Source organism: Anoplopoma fimbria, chromosome 1 (assembly GCF_027596085.1).
Source record: "Anoplopoma fimbria isolate UVic2021 breed Golden Eagle Sablefish chromosome 1, Afim_UVic_2022, whole genome shotgun sequence".
In the NCBI taxonomy this organism is placed as follows: Eukaryota; Metazoa; Chordata; class Actinopteri; order Perciformes; family Anoplopomatidae; genus Anoplopoma; species Anoplopoma fimbria.
This window is the reverse complement of record NC_072449.1, coordinates 2,947,313-2,961,877: the sequence shown is the minus strand read 5'-3', so window position 1 is coordinate 2,961,877 and position 14,565 is coordinate 2,947,313. Positions and strand designations below refer to the sequence as shown.

Below are 14,565 nucleotides of genomic sequence, written 5' to 3'. Positions count from 1 at the left end.
CTCAGATCGCACATCACTTTGTTAGAGGCCTGTCAATCAGTGTGTAGCCCCGCCCTAAAGCATACCCTGCTTTATGGTCTGTTTGACTCTAAATGGAGCATCATTTACTAAATGAACATCATGCTGTATTGAAGAAGACTTGAAACTAGAGATTGAGACCATAAACTCATGTTTACAATGTTTACTGAGGGAATAAATCAAGAGAGAAGTAGAGTCATTTTCTCATAGACTTCTATACAACCAGAGGAGTCGCCCCCTGATGGACAGTAGAGAGAATGCAGCTTTAAGACACTTGCTTGAAGGTGCCGCCTGGTTTATGAATACAACTCTTAACAATGTGACTCACCTTGCCTCTCTGGGACCAGAGGGGGGGCTCCAGCTGACCCCGCGGTAAAAGGCCCGTTTCCAGACAGGAGAGGAAAGCCAGCAGGTGACCACCGGGGGGGAAGTGGAGAGGAGGCCGCTGGATTCCATCCTGACTGACCAGAACCAGCGTTCCACCACAATCAGCTGGAAAAAAACATTATGCAAGGATGAGATAGGAAAAAAGATTTGTATTATTAAGTTATTAATCTGTAAATTGTAATGTAAGTAAATACTCACGGCGTTGGTGACAGTGGATGCAGACTATCTGGCGTAGAGGGACAGTCAGTGCGTAGTCCCAGTAGATACTGACAGAGACGGAAAGACTTATCATGAATTAAAAGAAATTAAAATAAGATAAACAGTAAAAATATTCTTGTAACTTGAAATTAAATAAAAGTTATGTCCTTTACGAAAAACTAAACTTTATTTATTATATTTTTTTATCTTTTGTTCTGTCCGTTTTTCTTTAAAATATGTAACATGGAGATATTTGTTACTTTTGGATATTGTACTTGAATCTAAATGTCCAATAATACAAATAACCTTTAGAAAATAATAATATATATATTTTTTTAAATGAAATAAAATTACCAAGAAATATAACATTTTAAATAAACTATATTAAAAAAAATAAATATATAAAACTTAATAAAATGAAGAATATTTAAGATAATAAGATTTTATAAAATGTAATAAAATTTAAAAAATGTTTTTTATAATAATATAAATATATATATATATATTAATAATAATACAATAAAATTAAAATAATATAATTTATAAATATATTAAATTAAATTAAATAAATAAAAATATTTTCTAACTTTTGGGTAAAGCACGTGTAAAATGAGGCTTCAGAGGAATCATCCTAGCATCATGAAATGTTCTTTTTCACAAGGAAGCATTAGATCATTCATGTATTATCTATAAATGTATATTGGGTTTGTTTTAGCCACCTTTTCTCCAGGTCACAGTCTCCCAGCGTGCCGTTGATGAGCTGGTTGGGCGTCCACTTCAGGGTGAGGTTTTCCCCGGCCTGGTGGAGCGACAAGTAGCCCCGCAACACCTCCATGTCCTTCTTCTGCAGAGGAGACGGAGGAGGAGAAAGAAGAGAGGACAGAACATGAAGCTTCAGGTGTGGAGGAGAACAAAGACAGAGACAGAGGTGGCTTCCTCAAATAAAAAAACAATGCTGTGAGATTTGCAGTTTAACACCTTGTTTTTAAATCTCAGTTCAACATCTTATCCAAGATCTGTGAGAAGTTTGATATCATTCTCTGAAATAAATAAATATCTCGCAGAAAAAAAAGAAAATAAGCAGGTTAGAAAAGGGTTCTATTTTAATTTTAATTTTATTAAATTGTATTACATTTTATTACATTTTTTTACATTCATTTTTAATTTTTAATTTCTAATTTCTTTAATATTTTTTTTTTTTTTTTTTTATTAAATGCTTTTTATTAAATGTTATTTTATTTTCATTTTCTTTATTATTTTTCTAAGGTTACTTTTATTATTGGACATGTAGCTCAGAGTACAATATCCAAACATAAACAAATATCTCCATGTTAAATATTTTCAAGAAAAGCTAAAAAAAAAGTATTTCTTTAATATTTGTGGCCGAAAAACAACATTCAGTTTAAGTTTTATTTAAAAATATTTACTTTGTCATACAATTAAGAGATATGAAAAGATATTTCAGAGCACTTCACCTACATATATTAAGACTTTTTAGAATCATATTTCAAGGACCATGGTGTCTCCATGGCAACACAAGGGAATAAACCTCAGACGAGGTTATTTGAAATATGTCTTCAGGTCCTCTGAGTGTAGTCTACTATAATATAGTGGCATATATTTATCATATTCATTCACAGTAAGTTCTGAGATGCTTTTAAATACTGTTAAATAAAGTATTTTATTTGTTAAATAGACACAAACATTGTTCCGCATTCACCAACTAAAGAGATTTCTTCCTAAAACCTAAGATTCTGAATTTCACCCTTTTGAGTGCTGAATTGTTTGTGAAATTAATATAAATAGTATTTATTTATAAAAAGATATATTTTTTCATCTTTCTTCAGGTCTACAATTGTTTAAAAAAAGGATTTTAACTGCATTTTTTTTTTTAACACATATTACATTTTTCTAATAATTATTTTCATTACTTTTATTCTACAAAGCATCATCATATCTTTAAAATAAATAAGCACTAGACTACTACTTCAGCACTTAACTTAAACAGCATCCAGGGCAGCTTTTTTCTGTTATTTCATATCCATTATTGAAGATATATTAAATATGACGGATTCTGCAGAAGTACCTCCACTTCAGAACTATTGAAGTTCTTTTTTATGTTCGACTTTCCTTCGGGTGTTTAAATGTCTTTGTGTTTGCAGACGGTCCTGCAGTCTCGTGCACTGTTATGGGGATCTATTTATGTGAATGAGGTCCTTATGTTCCGATATTTGAATGAGAGTAGAATCCTCTTTAGCAGGCGTAGCGTACGTTTACTACTGGATTCATCTGTAGCAGCTCTCAGCAGTGAGTGTTAGCTCGGCTCAGTCAAAAGGCTGAACGTTGTGCTCATTATAGGTTTTCAGGGCCAAACATGTCGCAGCTACTTGGCAGTTCAGAGCACATTACAGACAGCTTTCATTTCAGAGATCACACATACAAAATGCTGTGTGTGTGTGTGTGTGTGTGTGTGTGTGTGTGTGTGTGTGTGTGTGTGTGTGTGTGTGTGTGTGTGTGTGTGTGTGTGTGTGTGTGTGTGTGTGCAGCTCTATAATGGACGCATCATTTGTAGTTTTTTGTGTTCACCATGCTGCTGTCTGTCTGTGCTGAATGTTTATGTGGGTTTTAAGTTGGATTTCTGCTTTTATTCCAGAGCAACAGAATCAATAAAACAACTCTCACATAAAGTTGAACTGTGCACACGGCTGGATTGATTCTCCTCTTTTACATTTCTTAAGGTCTGGAGAAAAATATATATAAAAAGTTTCATATTAAAGTAAGATTTGTCAAAGTCTGTTGTGTAAGATTTTAGCATGGGGTCTTCGCCCAGGAAGATTTGAGAGTCAAACACTTCATTTCCTGCATTCTGGTGAATCTTTTAAGCATCAATTTATGGTGTTAAAACTTTCTAATACTTTTGTTAACCTTGCTGAGTCAACAAACGTTAGCATGTTCTCTCTTCTGTCCGCTTTCTTCTCTTTAACCTCTTTAAATGTGCATGTGGCACCTATTGACGTTAATGACACATGAATCATTTTATTGATTTATAAACCTCCTGGACTTTTATAGCTCAGATGTGTTTCTCTGCTAATATTAAACACTTTCTGCACATTCGAAACATTTCCCGCAATTTGGGTTTTCCGAGATTTTCAGTATAAAGTTGTGATATTTTGAGAGAAAAAAGTCGTAGTTATACCAGAATAAAATTGTAATTCATGTAAATAAAGTCATAATATTCTAAATCTTAAAAAAATCTACCTAATTTGATTTATCACAGTAAGTTAGCACTATCAAATATATTCAATGTGTTAAGCACACAGTTATGAAATCAGTAAATCAGAACTAGTGTGAATTTGTGGTTTTTGTTGAAGTGGTTTAACATATAACCTGTTTGATTCAATGTGTGACTTGGAAAGAATTAGAAGTAATGTACTCTGGAAATACTGGTGTCATGAAAAACATGCGTGAAACTTGGCAGAATGAGAAATTGTGAATTTTCCATGTCACCATTAGAAAAGTGAAACTTGGGTGGGACCATAAAATGATGACACCATTATTTCCAGGGCAACAAAGGAGGAGTTTCAAAATAAAGGCGGAGCTTTGGCCCCAGATGGAGGAACTTTAAAAGACTGTGTTCAGAGCAGGTAAATCAGTTGGTCTGCTCGGGTTTACTTCTTGCTCAAAGATTAAACTCTATTGCATCAAAATCTGACCTCTTGCAGCACCGATAATTCAGGTAAACGCGTCTGTTTTGTAGGATTATCGGTAAAATCCAACTTGAAGCTCATAGTTAAGTTCTAGTCAGACATAAAAAAGTACAGATGCTGTTATAAAAGCTGGTCACAAAGTCGTACCGGCTGCACCAGGACGTTGTTCTTGCCGTAGAGCAGGTGTGTTCTGGAGTTCTGGTGCAGAGACTCCACGTACTCTCTCGCTGAAGCAGCAAACCGGTCCTCTGACATGCTGCCGCTCGACTGCCTCTTACGGATCTGGAACAGAAAAAGGTTTCCTCAGTACTCAGAACTCACAGCACCAGACACTAATGCACGCTGTAAATAAACTGAAGGCTTCAATACTCACCCCGAGAGCGGGCCGGCGGCCGGACGAGGTGTCCTGGCCCCGGTGGGCTCCGTGGATACGATGGCGCTGAACCAGCTCGTTGGCTGAAGGGTCGGTCCAGAAATGATCCGACGTCTTCAGTTTGGTGTATTCCAGAGCGCAGGGTCCCACTGAGAACACAAAACACATAAAAGATCCACTACAAAATATGAAAAAATGAAAGTATTCTTGAAGGTATCAGTCTTTAATAATATAATGAAAATCCTGCCTCAGTATTTGACTCTTGAAAACAGCTTCTTATGGCAATACATCATAATCTAAATGCACTTATTGTGGGTTTTTTCAAGTATGTATGAGTTTAACATTGATTAAAAACATCATGTTGGTCATTTTAAATACATTTTGCCATGTAGAATAAAGGCATTTTACTTGTGCACAAATAATTCAGTGTGCCCTGGATTATTTTTGAATTTTTGGACTATTTTATACTTTTTTGAAACCATATTCCACCCACACACTTCATGGGATTAAATATTGATTAAAACATGTTGTCAGACAGTGAAGTAAGTGTCCTACCTGAAACTAATCTGGGTCTAACCAGGGTCTATTTCTATTTATGCTGTCTGTTGAGATCTTTTGGTATTATTATTGATACTTAAGGACAATGTTATTTTTCAAATTGTTATTGTCAAAGAATCCAAAACCAACAATACTCTCAATACTTTCTGGCTTCCCTCAGGCTGTATTCTTTACAAACAGCTCATAAATACATACTACCATTTAATAAAAATAGGCTCAGTTTATTACAAACTTTAGGAGGAAGTAGTGCTTTTGTTGGGGACTACTTTCCTCCATGGATTAATCCACATGTAGTCCTCTACAGTGAGTATCTGGGGCAGCAGGAAGGTGTTTGTGGGATGGAGCCAAAATAAACTGCAGTGTGGCTTGTTGGTGAGGTTTTAAATAGTTTATGTGAAACAATGGAGCTCTATGACTCAGAGGAAGGCTCTTTATATTTAGATGTCTCAATTGTTAGTAGGTATATTTATTGTTGGGTCTTTTACCAAGCATTCTTAGAGGGCATTTTCTTAAAGGTAAGGGACTATTTGTGGAGAAAAATACTCCTTGTATAAAAGAAACTCACCAATAATCATGGATTTAATTCCAGTTTAAGCGCAGGTGGTAAATAATAATAGACATATGTAAATAACCAGATTTATTTTTTGTTTAGAGGTAATTTTTTAAAGTTTTGTTTCATATTTATTCAAATTATTATTGACCCAAGATCTTCCTCATTGTTTTGCTTCATTTTTTAGAAAGAAAGAAAAAATAAAACACCAAATTATGGTTTAAATTTTGTACTAACTTGTCATGTGCAAATCCCTTCCTGTTTTCAAGTGTTAATTGTAAAATGTATTTAATTTCACTGTTAATATTACTGGTTTGACTGAAGCATTGCTCTAATAAGTTGCAGATGTCATTATCAACTCTTCTTCTAGTGGTGTGTTCCAACTGAAAAATACACACTAACTCTTATCATGTTTTCAGAATGTTAACAGTATAACAAAATAAAAATAAAAATCTAAGTTTTAAGTACATGAAGGATGATAAAAAAAAAGCAACATGCAGATTAAAATTGCATGGTGGTTTTGGATAAAAACAACAGGAAGCGAGCTACTCAAAGATGGAAAAGACTGCAGAAGGTGGTGCAATAAAAAAACAAACTGAATAAATATATGTAATAACATTTAACAACATAAACAAATATATGATTTTCAAATTTAAAATATCATTAGGTCCCAAAGTCACAGATTAATTGAAGAAAAAAGGAAAATACAATTGATATTAGTTATGTATAAAATTTGAACATGGTAATGTGCATTTCTGTCCCTGCTGTTCCTCTTTTGTCCACCAGGTGTCTTCAGTGTGTTTGGCTGCACATCTGATCCTCTCACATTAGCTGCTCTCCGCCTCGTCTGCAGCTCGTTTCCTCCTCAGTCAGTGTGGACTCAGAGTTTATTATGTCACACTGTTCATGTTGTCTTCTCTGGTTTAGTCAGATGATCTCTGTGTTTCATTTTCCTGCCTCGCTGCATGTGTGTTTTTGTTTCTCTGTGTGTTATCTGGATCTTCTGCCTTCAGCTTCTGCTCTGACAAATATCTCAGAGAGTGGTTTGATTTGTCTTTATTTCTTATGATTGAACGTCCAATTATCTCCACGATGCGTAAACCTGGAGGGGATCATGTGTTTGGTCGTGTGCGTGCATCTCTCTGTCTGTCCACTGCTGATCTCGCACACAACTGGACCAATCAGCCTAATATGTTTTTGGACTGTTTGCTCAACGACCTCTCGTGGTTTTGGTATATTGCAATTTAGAAAAAATGATTGTGACTGTTTTAAACCTAATAAAGTATTTTTGTTTCCTAAACCTAACTGAACTGTTTCTGAACTGTACCTTCACTTCTTAGTGAAGGTTGAAAACAAGAGGAAATTGACACGTGTTGCTGGACTTTGGTAGGAAAACACACAAAAAAGGAATAACTTTTCATAAAAAACGTTGAATTATTTATTTATTGACCTTTTATTTTGCATAAACCTGGTTTTTGCACGCATATTGTCACTAAAATAATATAATTTAAGCTAACATAAACGCCTCAGTTCCCTGTACAGCTGCATAGATTTCGAATGACATCGATTGTGTTTGTGTGAGATGTGCGAGTGAAAAACTTGTCTGACATGTTGACGATATCGACGGACAGGTTAGAAAACTGTAGTTTGCATTCAATCAAACATTACAGCAGTGGTCGTTGCAGAGATCTGCACTTCTCTAGTTTGTTCGTCTAATAGATTTTTTATTCAACATGAATGCAGAGATTCTGTTCTTGATTCTGTGGTTTTGTACTTTTAGTTCCTGGCCTCTGGTGATGTTGGCAGTTAAAGCACAGCGTGGTTTACTCACCCAGCAGGGCTGCCAGGATGGGACCGAACACTGAGTCATGCATCAGAGCTTCCCTCTCATAGTATTTACTGCAGAAATAAACACACAGGGAAAAAAAAAGTGAGTCACAGGGAAACATTAATAAACTAATGGCTGCATTGCATCTTGGGACGTATATATCACAGAGACAGATTAGTAAACTAGCCCGCTCTATTAGAGCTCAACTTAAGTCTTCTAGTATCACAAAGTGGGCCAGTGGGTAACCATGGTAACACATGGTACACCGCTGCAGTCTAGAGTTAAAAACAATATTTAAGACAAACAGAAGAGATTGTATTTTAGTCATACAATGGCCTAAATCATGTCTTTTATAGATGCAGATAAATATGTTTATTAAATTCACGACAGGATTACTGCAACTTTGGATGAAGCAATTTTGTGATTATTAATCTTTTAAGACTGAATAAAATGATAATAATTTTGGTTGCAGATTATCTATAGTTGTCCTTTTTGCTTTCGCTTATCATGTTAAAGAAAAGCACCAAAATGTTACTACGGAAATAAGTGAATTATCTTTTGGCAATCCAGTTATTTATTCATTTTTCCCTCCAGACCACTGAACATCTAGAAAATGACAACCTTAAGGCTGAAACATTTAATGTATTTCTTTCTGATCAGGAGTTGCAAAAGTATATTTCCAGCTTTTAAAGATGCTTCATTTGAATTTCAGAGCATATATATATATATATATATATATATATATATATATATATATATATATATATATATATATGATGGAGGGATAAGTTAATTTTTCCCTTTAAACTTTGACTTTCTGATATTATTTGTATTGTTAGTTAAGTTTGTCATGTGCTGCCACGATAATAATCATATTTCCCCGCAGGTATCACCAGTTCATCTCACATGATTTCAAATTTCCTCTCTTATTCTCCTGATCATTTTTGCATTTGACATATAAATAAAAAGTTTTTTTCATTTAAACGCACGTAAACATGGAGCAGGATAGGAAACATTTTTCCAGGAGTGGATTAATAATGTTTTTAAGCCTGGTATCCAAATGAGAGAAACTTTATTCCCAGTTCAGGCTGGAGGTCTACTGAGGTTGTTGTTTGCAGAGAAATTAGGATCTATGATAGATCTCCTACCGTGTGACATTTGCTCTTTATCTCTGACAGATCTGACACAGACCTTGACATTTACTGTGAGATGAACTTCACTGAACTTTATCAACAAAAACAAACACAAACACAAGTTTTAAAGTGGACTTTTCAACATTTCAAAGCATGATTCACGTTGATGCTCCTCATGTTTGAGGCTTTGATGAGTGAAGTGCATCATCGGACAGCTTGTTGAAGCACAGAACAAAGCAACCAGTGAGAGAAACCACAGAAGAAGAACGTGACACTGAAATAGGTGACTGTTCTTCATTCTGCTACAACAAAAAAGCCCCGGAGCTGTGAGTCATCGCCCTGAAACACCACCTCATTGGAGCGTGAGATGAAAAACGAACACCTCACCTGGAGTTGTCCACGATGTACTGAACGATCTTGTCCAGGACTTTCTCGAACAGCGCCGTCCGGACCCAGATGTGTTTGATGGCCTGGGCGGAGAGCGGCTGAGGAGGCCGGCTGGTGGTGGAGGAGCCCTGTCTCCTCAGGGGCTCGTGGCCGACGCTCTGGGTTCTCCTGCAGGAGCACAAAGAACCGGGGGGGCGATACTTATTAACTTATTAACAAACGATGATACAGAGAAGAGTTCAGGCCTGTTTTTAGGGTCCAATCAGCTTAATGAAGACCTCGTTAACTGTTAATGACTGAGAGCACAAGAGGGGAACCACAGAACATCATATGAACTAGTACATTTTTAACAATGTGTAATATTACATATTGATGTTACAATGCAATATATCATGTGCAATATAACTTTTTAAAATTTTTGACATACATGCAATGCAGATTATTTCTTATACAATTTATATTTTTATTCTTATTTTTATGTTTTTGTTGATTTTTTTTCCCCTATTTTTATCTTGCTCTTTTTGCTATACTATTTTGCATTTCTGTCAGTAATTACTTCAGATCATTTTTTTTATATCTTCAGAGTTTTATTCTCATGTTGTTGTAATTTAACTTTTCTATTTTATTTGAATAGTCTTTACTATAATTATTTTACTCTTATTGCTATAGTGTCACAATACACTTTTAGACTTTTAATGTTTTTACTCTTGTTTTTTATTCATGTTGTTGTAATTTACTTTTGTTGTAATTTCTATTTATTTGAATATTTCTTTACTATATTTACCTCACTTTCTATTTTGCACTGGTGTCATTTTACTTCTTAAACACTTAATATTTATTACTCTATCGTTTATATCTTATTCTTTTTTTTCCCTTTTCTTCTGTTCTAATCTTTGATTTATCTCTGACACAAGATTGGGATTAATAAAGTTTTATCTGATCTTATCTTAAAGGGACGGTTGTGATGTTTTGAAGTGTGGTTGTATGAGGTACTTCTCCATAGTCAGTGTTTTACGACAGTAGATGGAGTTTGGAGAAACAGACAGGAGCAAAGCAATGTTCTGCTGTGGACGTATTTTAGACACCTAAACAAATCAATATCAGTTTAAGTGAACGCTACTTCAAAACAAACCCCTGATGTCTTCTATAAAGATGTCAAATATGATCTAACACAAGCAAACAAGACAGGAATTAAGCGAGTAATAAAAGTAATAGTCAACTCAAAACTTATAGCTGTAAATCTGCAGAAACTTCTGCACAAATAAAGTAGGTACAAGTAAGCAATGTGAAGGTTAATAAATGGAATAATTGACCATCAGGAGGCAGCATTCGACAGCATAATGAGCCGTTAGATACTGTAGTTCATTTCATCTCATCATGACTTCAAACAGATAAAAGATAAATGAACCATGTCGGACACAAAAGTGTTTTTCTACGTTAATAAATCAGCTGACTGAAGTACGAGTGTGGAGGAGAATGCACACGATGCAGAGAGGAGCTCGCTCATCCAGGACGGAGTCTGATCTCTGGCACTTCTACAGCAATCAGACGTAAAACATTCACACACTTCAACAAGATAACCAAAGTGTGTGTGTGCAGAGAGGGGGGGGGGGCTGCCGCAGTCACGACGTTAGCAATCCCCCCAGTGTTTGTGAGTGTGTGCAAAGTCACGATTTTAGCAGTGCCCTATCATTATGAAGGAGCGTGTTTGTGTGTTTGTGTGCGACAGTACTAAGGATGATGTCAGACTTAAGACAGAATGCAAAACAGACTTCCTTTTTCTAAATCCCTCCTGCAGACTTTCTGTTCAAGTCTCAACTCGAGGAAGACGTAACAACTTTCTTTATTGCTTTGCTGTATTTCATTTCTATATACGGTCTTATTATGAAACCATCAGTCTGTTTGTTCCTGTCTCTTATTATCATTTAACAGATTCATGTTCTCATAAGAATAAACACCTTTGAGGACATCGTGACTTTTCATCTAAATGGAAAAAAAAACCTTAAAACTGACGAAACAATCTCCACTCCACTTTTTGTTCTGAAACACATAATAGCTCCATAATACTTATTGTTTGTGTATTTATTGACTTATCTTATATGTTTATTCTTTCTTTTCTGGCGCCATAGAGCGCTGCATTGGAGGAGGTATTTTTTGTAGTCCAACAGGAAGTTAGCATCACTGGTTGGACGAAACTCCAAAGGGATTCTTCTATTTGGCTTTTGGATTATTACAGAAAATAATCTCTTTGTCAAAACGTTTATGATACTTACAGGTTTTGTTCATCAAGATCATTTTGAATATTGAACACCACTTTTTTTCTGTCAATATTTAAAAACTTAAGATAATAAAACAGCTTTTTTTCTTATAGCTGCTAGTTTAAGATGACTGAGCGTCTCCAAAATTAAATAAAGTACATTTTCCGTCGGGAGATTCATCTTTACGGTCAGTTTTCTGCTTCTTTTTCTGGACGAGCGTTTTGATTTTTGCATTGACTTTTGATGTCATGTTTTTCCGGTAAATATGAATATAGCGTTACTCCACTGAGCATACATCATTCAGAAACCAGCACAATGAACTGAATTATGTATTCTACGATGATGTATTGCCTCTAAGCGTCTGTTCACATAACCGTATCATCTCTGATGATAGAGTGCTCTATCTTTACATCTTCTTTATAGAAACATCCCTTCCTACAGAGTGACGTCTCTCACTTTTTTTTCTCCGTGTTCTGCCTTTACAAAAAAATTTAAAATGTCAACAAATGTCATCGTGCAGCTAACTGAATGGATTACAGCCAGATTGCATTCTGATCTGACGGATGAATATGGATGTGAAAGGGAATATGTCAGGCTGATTTATAAGACCATCAGCGTGATATGAATTATTCCTGTACGTACGTCTTGATGATGAGTTACTGTAATGTGGGAAATTTGGGCTCGATTAATGCTTGAAATCTTGACAGCAATATGTTTGTGGGTCTCGAAAATCTTTAAGAAGTTATTTCACACTTGCAGTCGTCAATAGAAATGTTATTTAAAGCTTAGTTGACTATGTCCAGTAGTTTTAATTATTCAAAATGAAAACATTTCTTCACAAATATGAAGAGTGAGTACAGGAAAAAATGATTTTTTGACGTAAAGTCACAGCCAGAACAAATGTAATGTTTTACCATTTATTTATTTTTTCTTAACTTTATTTTGCGTGCATTAGTCTCTTCACCTTCTCTCCATTTTTGTCTTGTCAATCATTTGTAAAAACACTTTGAATTGCATTTTATTTGTTTGAAAATTGCTGTACGAAAAAAGCTTTGATTTGATTGATCGAAATTTGATCCAGTGTCGTTGGTGAGAACCTTCTCAGATACCAGGACAACAACAAGAAGAAGCCCAGACAAGGTCGGTTTGTTGGGTTCAGGTGGCAACCTCCGGTTCTGCAGAGTGAAGCCAATACTTCATGTCTTAAAGCTGCATTCTCTCTCCTGTCCACCAGGGGGCGACTCCTCTGGTTGTATAGAAGTCTATGAGAAAATGACTCTACTTCTCTCTTGATTTATTCCCTCAGTAAACATTGTAAACATGAGTTTATGGTCTCAATCTCTAGTTTCAAGTCTTCTTCAATACAGCATGATGTTCATTTAGTAAATGATGCTCCATTTAGAGTCTTTATTCCACTGCTGATATCTGCTCATAGTCTCTCTCTCTCTCTCTCTGTCTCTCGTCTCCCATCATGCTCTCTGCCGCTTGGCGAACACCACGTTGCCATAGTAACCAGGGTAAATGAGAGATGGAGCCCTGAGGTGGGATGACAGGGAAGAGGAGGGGGGGTTGTAGGGTGGGACCATGTGTGTGTGCGTGGATGCATCCTGGTGGGAGTCTTGTGAAAAGCAGATCCATACGCAATAATAGGCTTTGATGTTGTGTGTCTGAGGAAATAACGGCCAATGAGATATGACGGAACCAAACACGTTTAACTCCTGATTTCACATCGTGTAACGCAGCCGCTACACCACTCTGCATGCGTTCTATTGTTTGTGCATTAGTGGTGTGTGTGTGTGTGTGTGTGTGTGTGTGTGTGTGTGTGTGTGTGTGTGTGTGTGCGCTTGTTGCACAAAAGCTTTCTCTCCTCCATTTGTGGAAACCTCTCTCTGCAGAGAGAGACATGTGGTAGCCATGTGGCTCGGGCTAATGGACAATTAATGGGCTGGCAAACAGCTCGGCTAGTACCTAAGTGCCTGCAGATAAAGCAGTTTATCATACACAGTGTGTACACACATACACGCAGAAATACGCAAACACACAACCAGGTAGACACACACACACACACACACACTCACACATCCAGAAACAGGCCTGAGGCTTATCGCGGTGTGCACACAGATTGCTCAGCTTTAGTAAACACTCAGCTGACCAGAGATTGCCTCTGACGGTGATGGAGTGTAGATCTGCAGCTGTGTGTTCTGCACAGAGACAATGACCCGGTGCACCAGGAATGGCAGAAAGTCGATCATGTCTTAAATAAATCTATGTATATATATATATATATATATATACTCTAAATAGGCAGAAATATTAGTGTAAAAGCATTGTGCAAAGTACAGCCGGGGTTTCACCACTTTAAAATGTTTCTTTTGGGGGCGGATCTTAAAAATGAAGTTAACTATTTTCTATTTTCTATGTTGAATTATCATGTTGAACAAAAGCACAGGTGGTGAAGATGTGGATAATGTACATCACACTGTTGCTGTGTGGATGTAGGGTTTGGACGGTATAAAAGGTATATAAAGAACATAAATTTGCCGTTCGGTATGAATTTTTAACATTTTGCCCGATCACATTTACAGACGTGTACCGCAGTCACATGACGCATCGACGCACAGCAGCTCAGACTAACATAAAGTTCACAATTTGTGTCAACTCATAGCTAGTTAAAGTTTTAAAACATTTATGTGAAATTCGAAAATGTGAATTTTGAAATTCTTGAAAGTTCAGTTACAGTTTTAGAACGCTAAAGTGACATTTTAGAGTATTTAGCTCCAATTCTAGATTGTTAAGTTGAAATTCTAGAATGTTAACTTCCATCATTAAAAGTACTAATGCTATAATTTACTATAAACTATAATTTAAGTAATTAAATAACAATACAATCAGTGTTTTTTCCAAATAACCACTAAAGATGACAGTTAAAAGATAAGTAAAAAGATTACATTTAAACATTTTGATGGTTTACTTTGACTTTGGGATGATTTAAATTAAGCCACGCAAATCTTTCCTAAACCTAACTAAGTATTTCATGAATACTTTTCCTAAACATTACTAGGTAGTTTTGTTGCCTTAGAAGTTGTTTCCTTTAAAGACGGACATTTATTTTGAAAAGACTGTATGTATGTAACAAGCGGAAATTGACACATGTTGCTGAACTCACCT

General features: G+C 35.9%; 1 protein-coding gene across 1 annotated transcript in view; it reads right to left on the bottom strand.

Annotated features, from left to right (window-relative positions):
* Positions 1 to 14,565, bottom strand: part of sgsm2 (small G protein signaling modulator 2) — a 75,944-nt gene that overhangs the window by 14,431 nt on the left and 46,948 nt on the right. The window contains exons 4-10 of the mRNA XM_054601555.1: positions 9,140 to 9,307; positions 7,623 to 7,690; positions 4,684 to 4,832; positions 4,458 to 4,592; positions 1,323 to 1,447; positions 604 to 671; positions 347 to 510 (exon numbers count right to left, since the gene is read on the bottom strand). Coding sequence (XP_054457530.1) covers positions 347 to 510; positions 604 to 671; positions 1,323 to 1,447; positions 4,458 to 4,592; positions 4,684 to 4,832; positions 7,623 to 7,690; positions 9,140 to 9,307 — 877 coding nt within the window. The remainder of the gene's footprint in view (positions 1 to 346; positions 511 to 603; positions 672 to 1,322; positions 1,448 to 4,457; positions 4,593 to 4,683; positions 4,833 to 7,622; positions 7,691 to 9,139; positions 9,308 to 14,565) is intronic.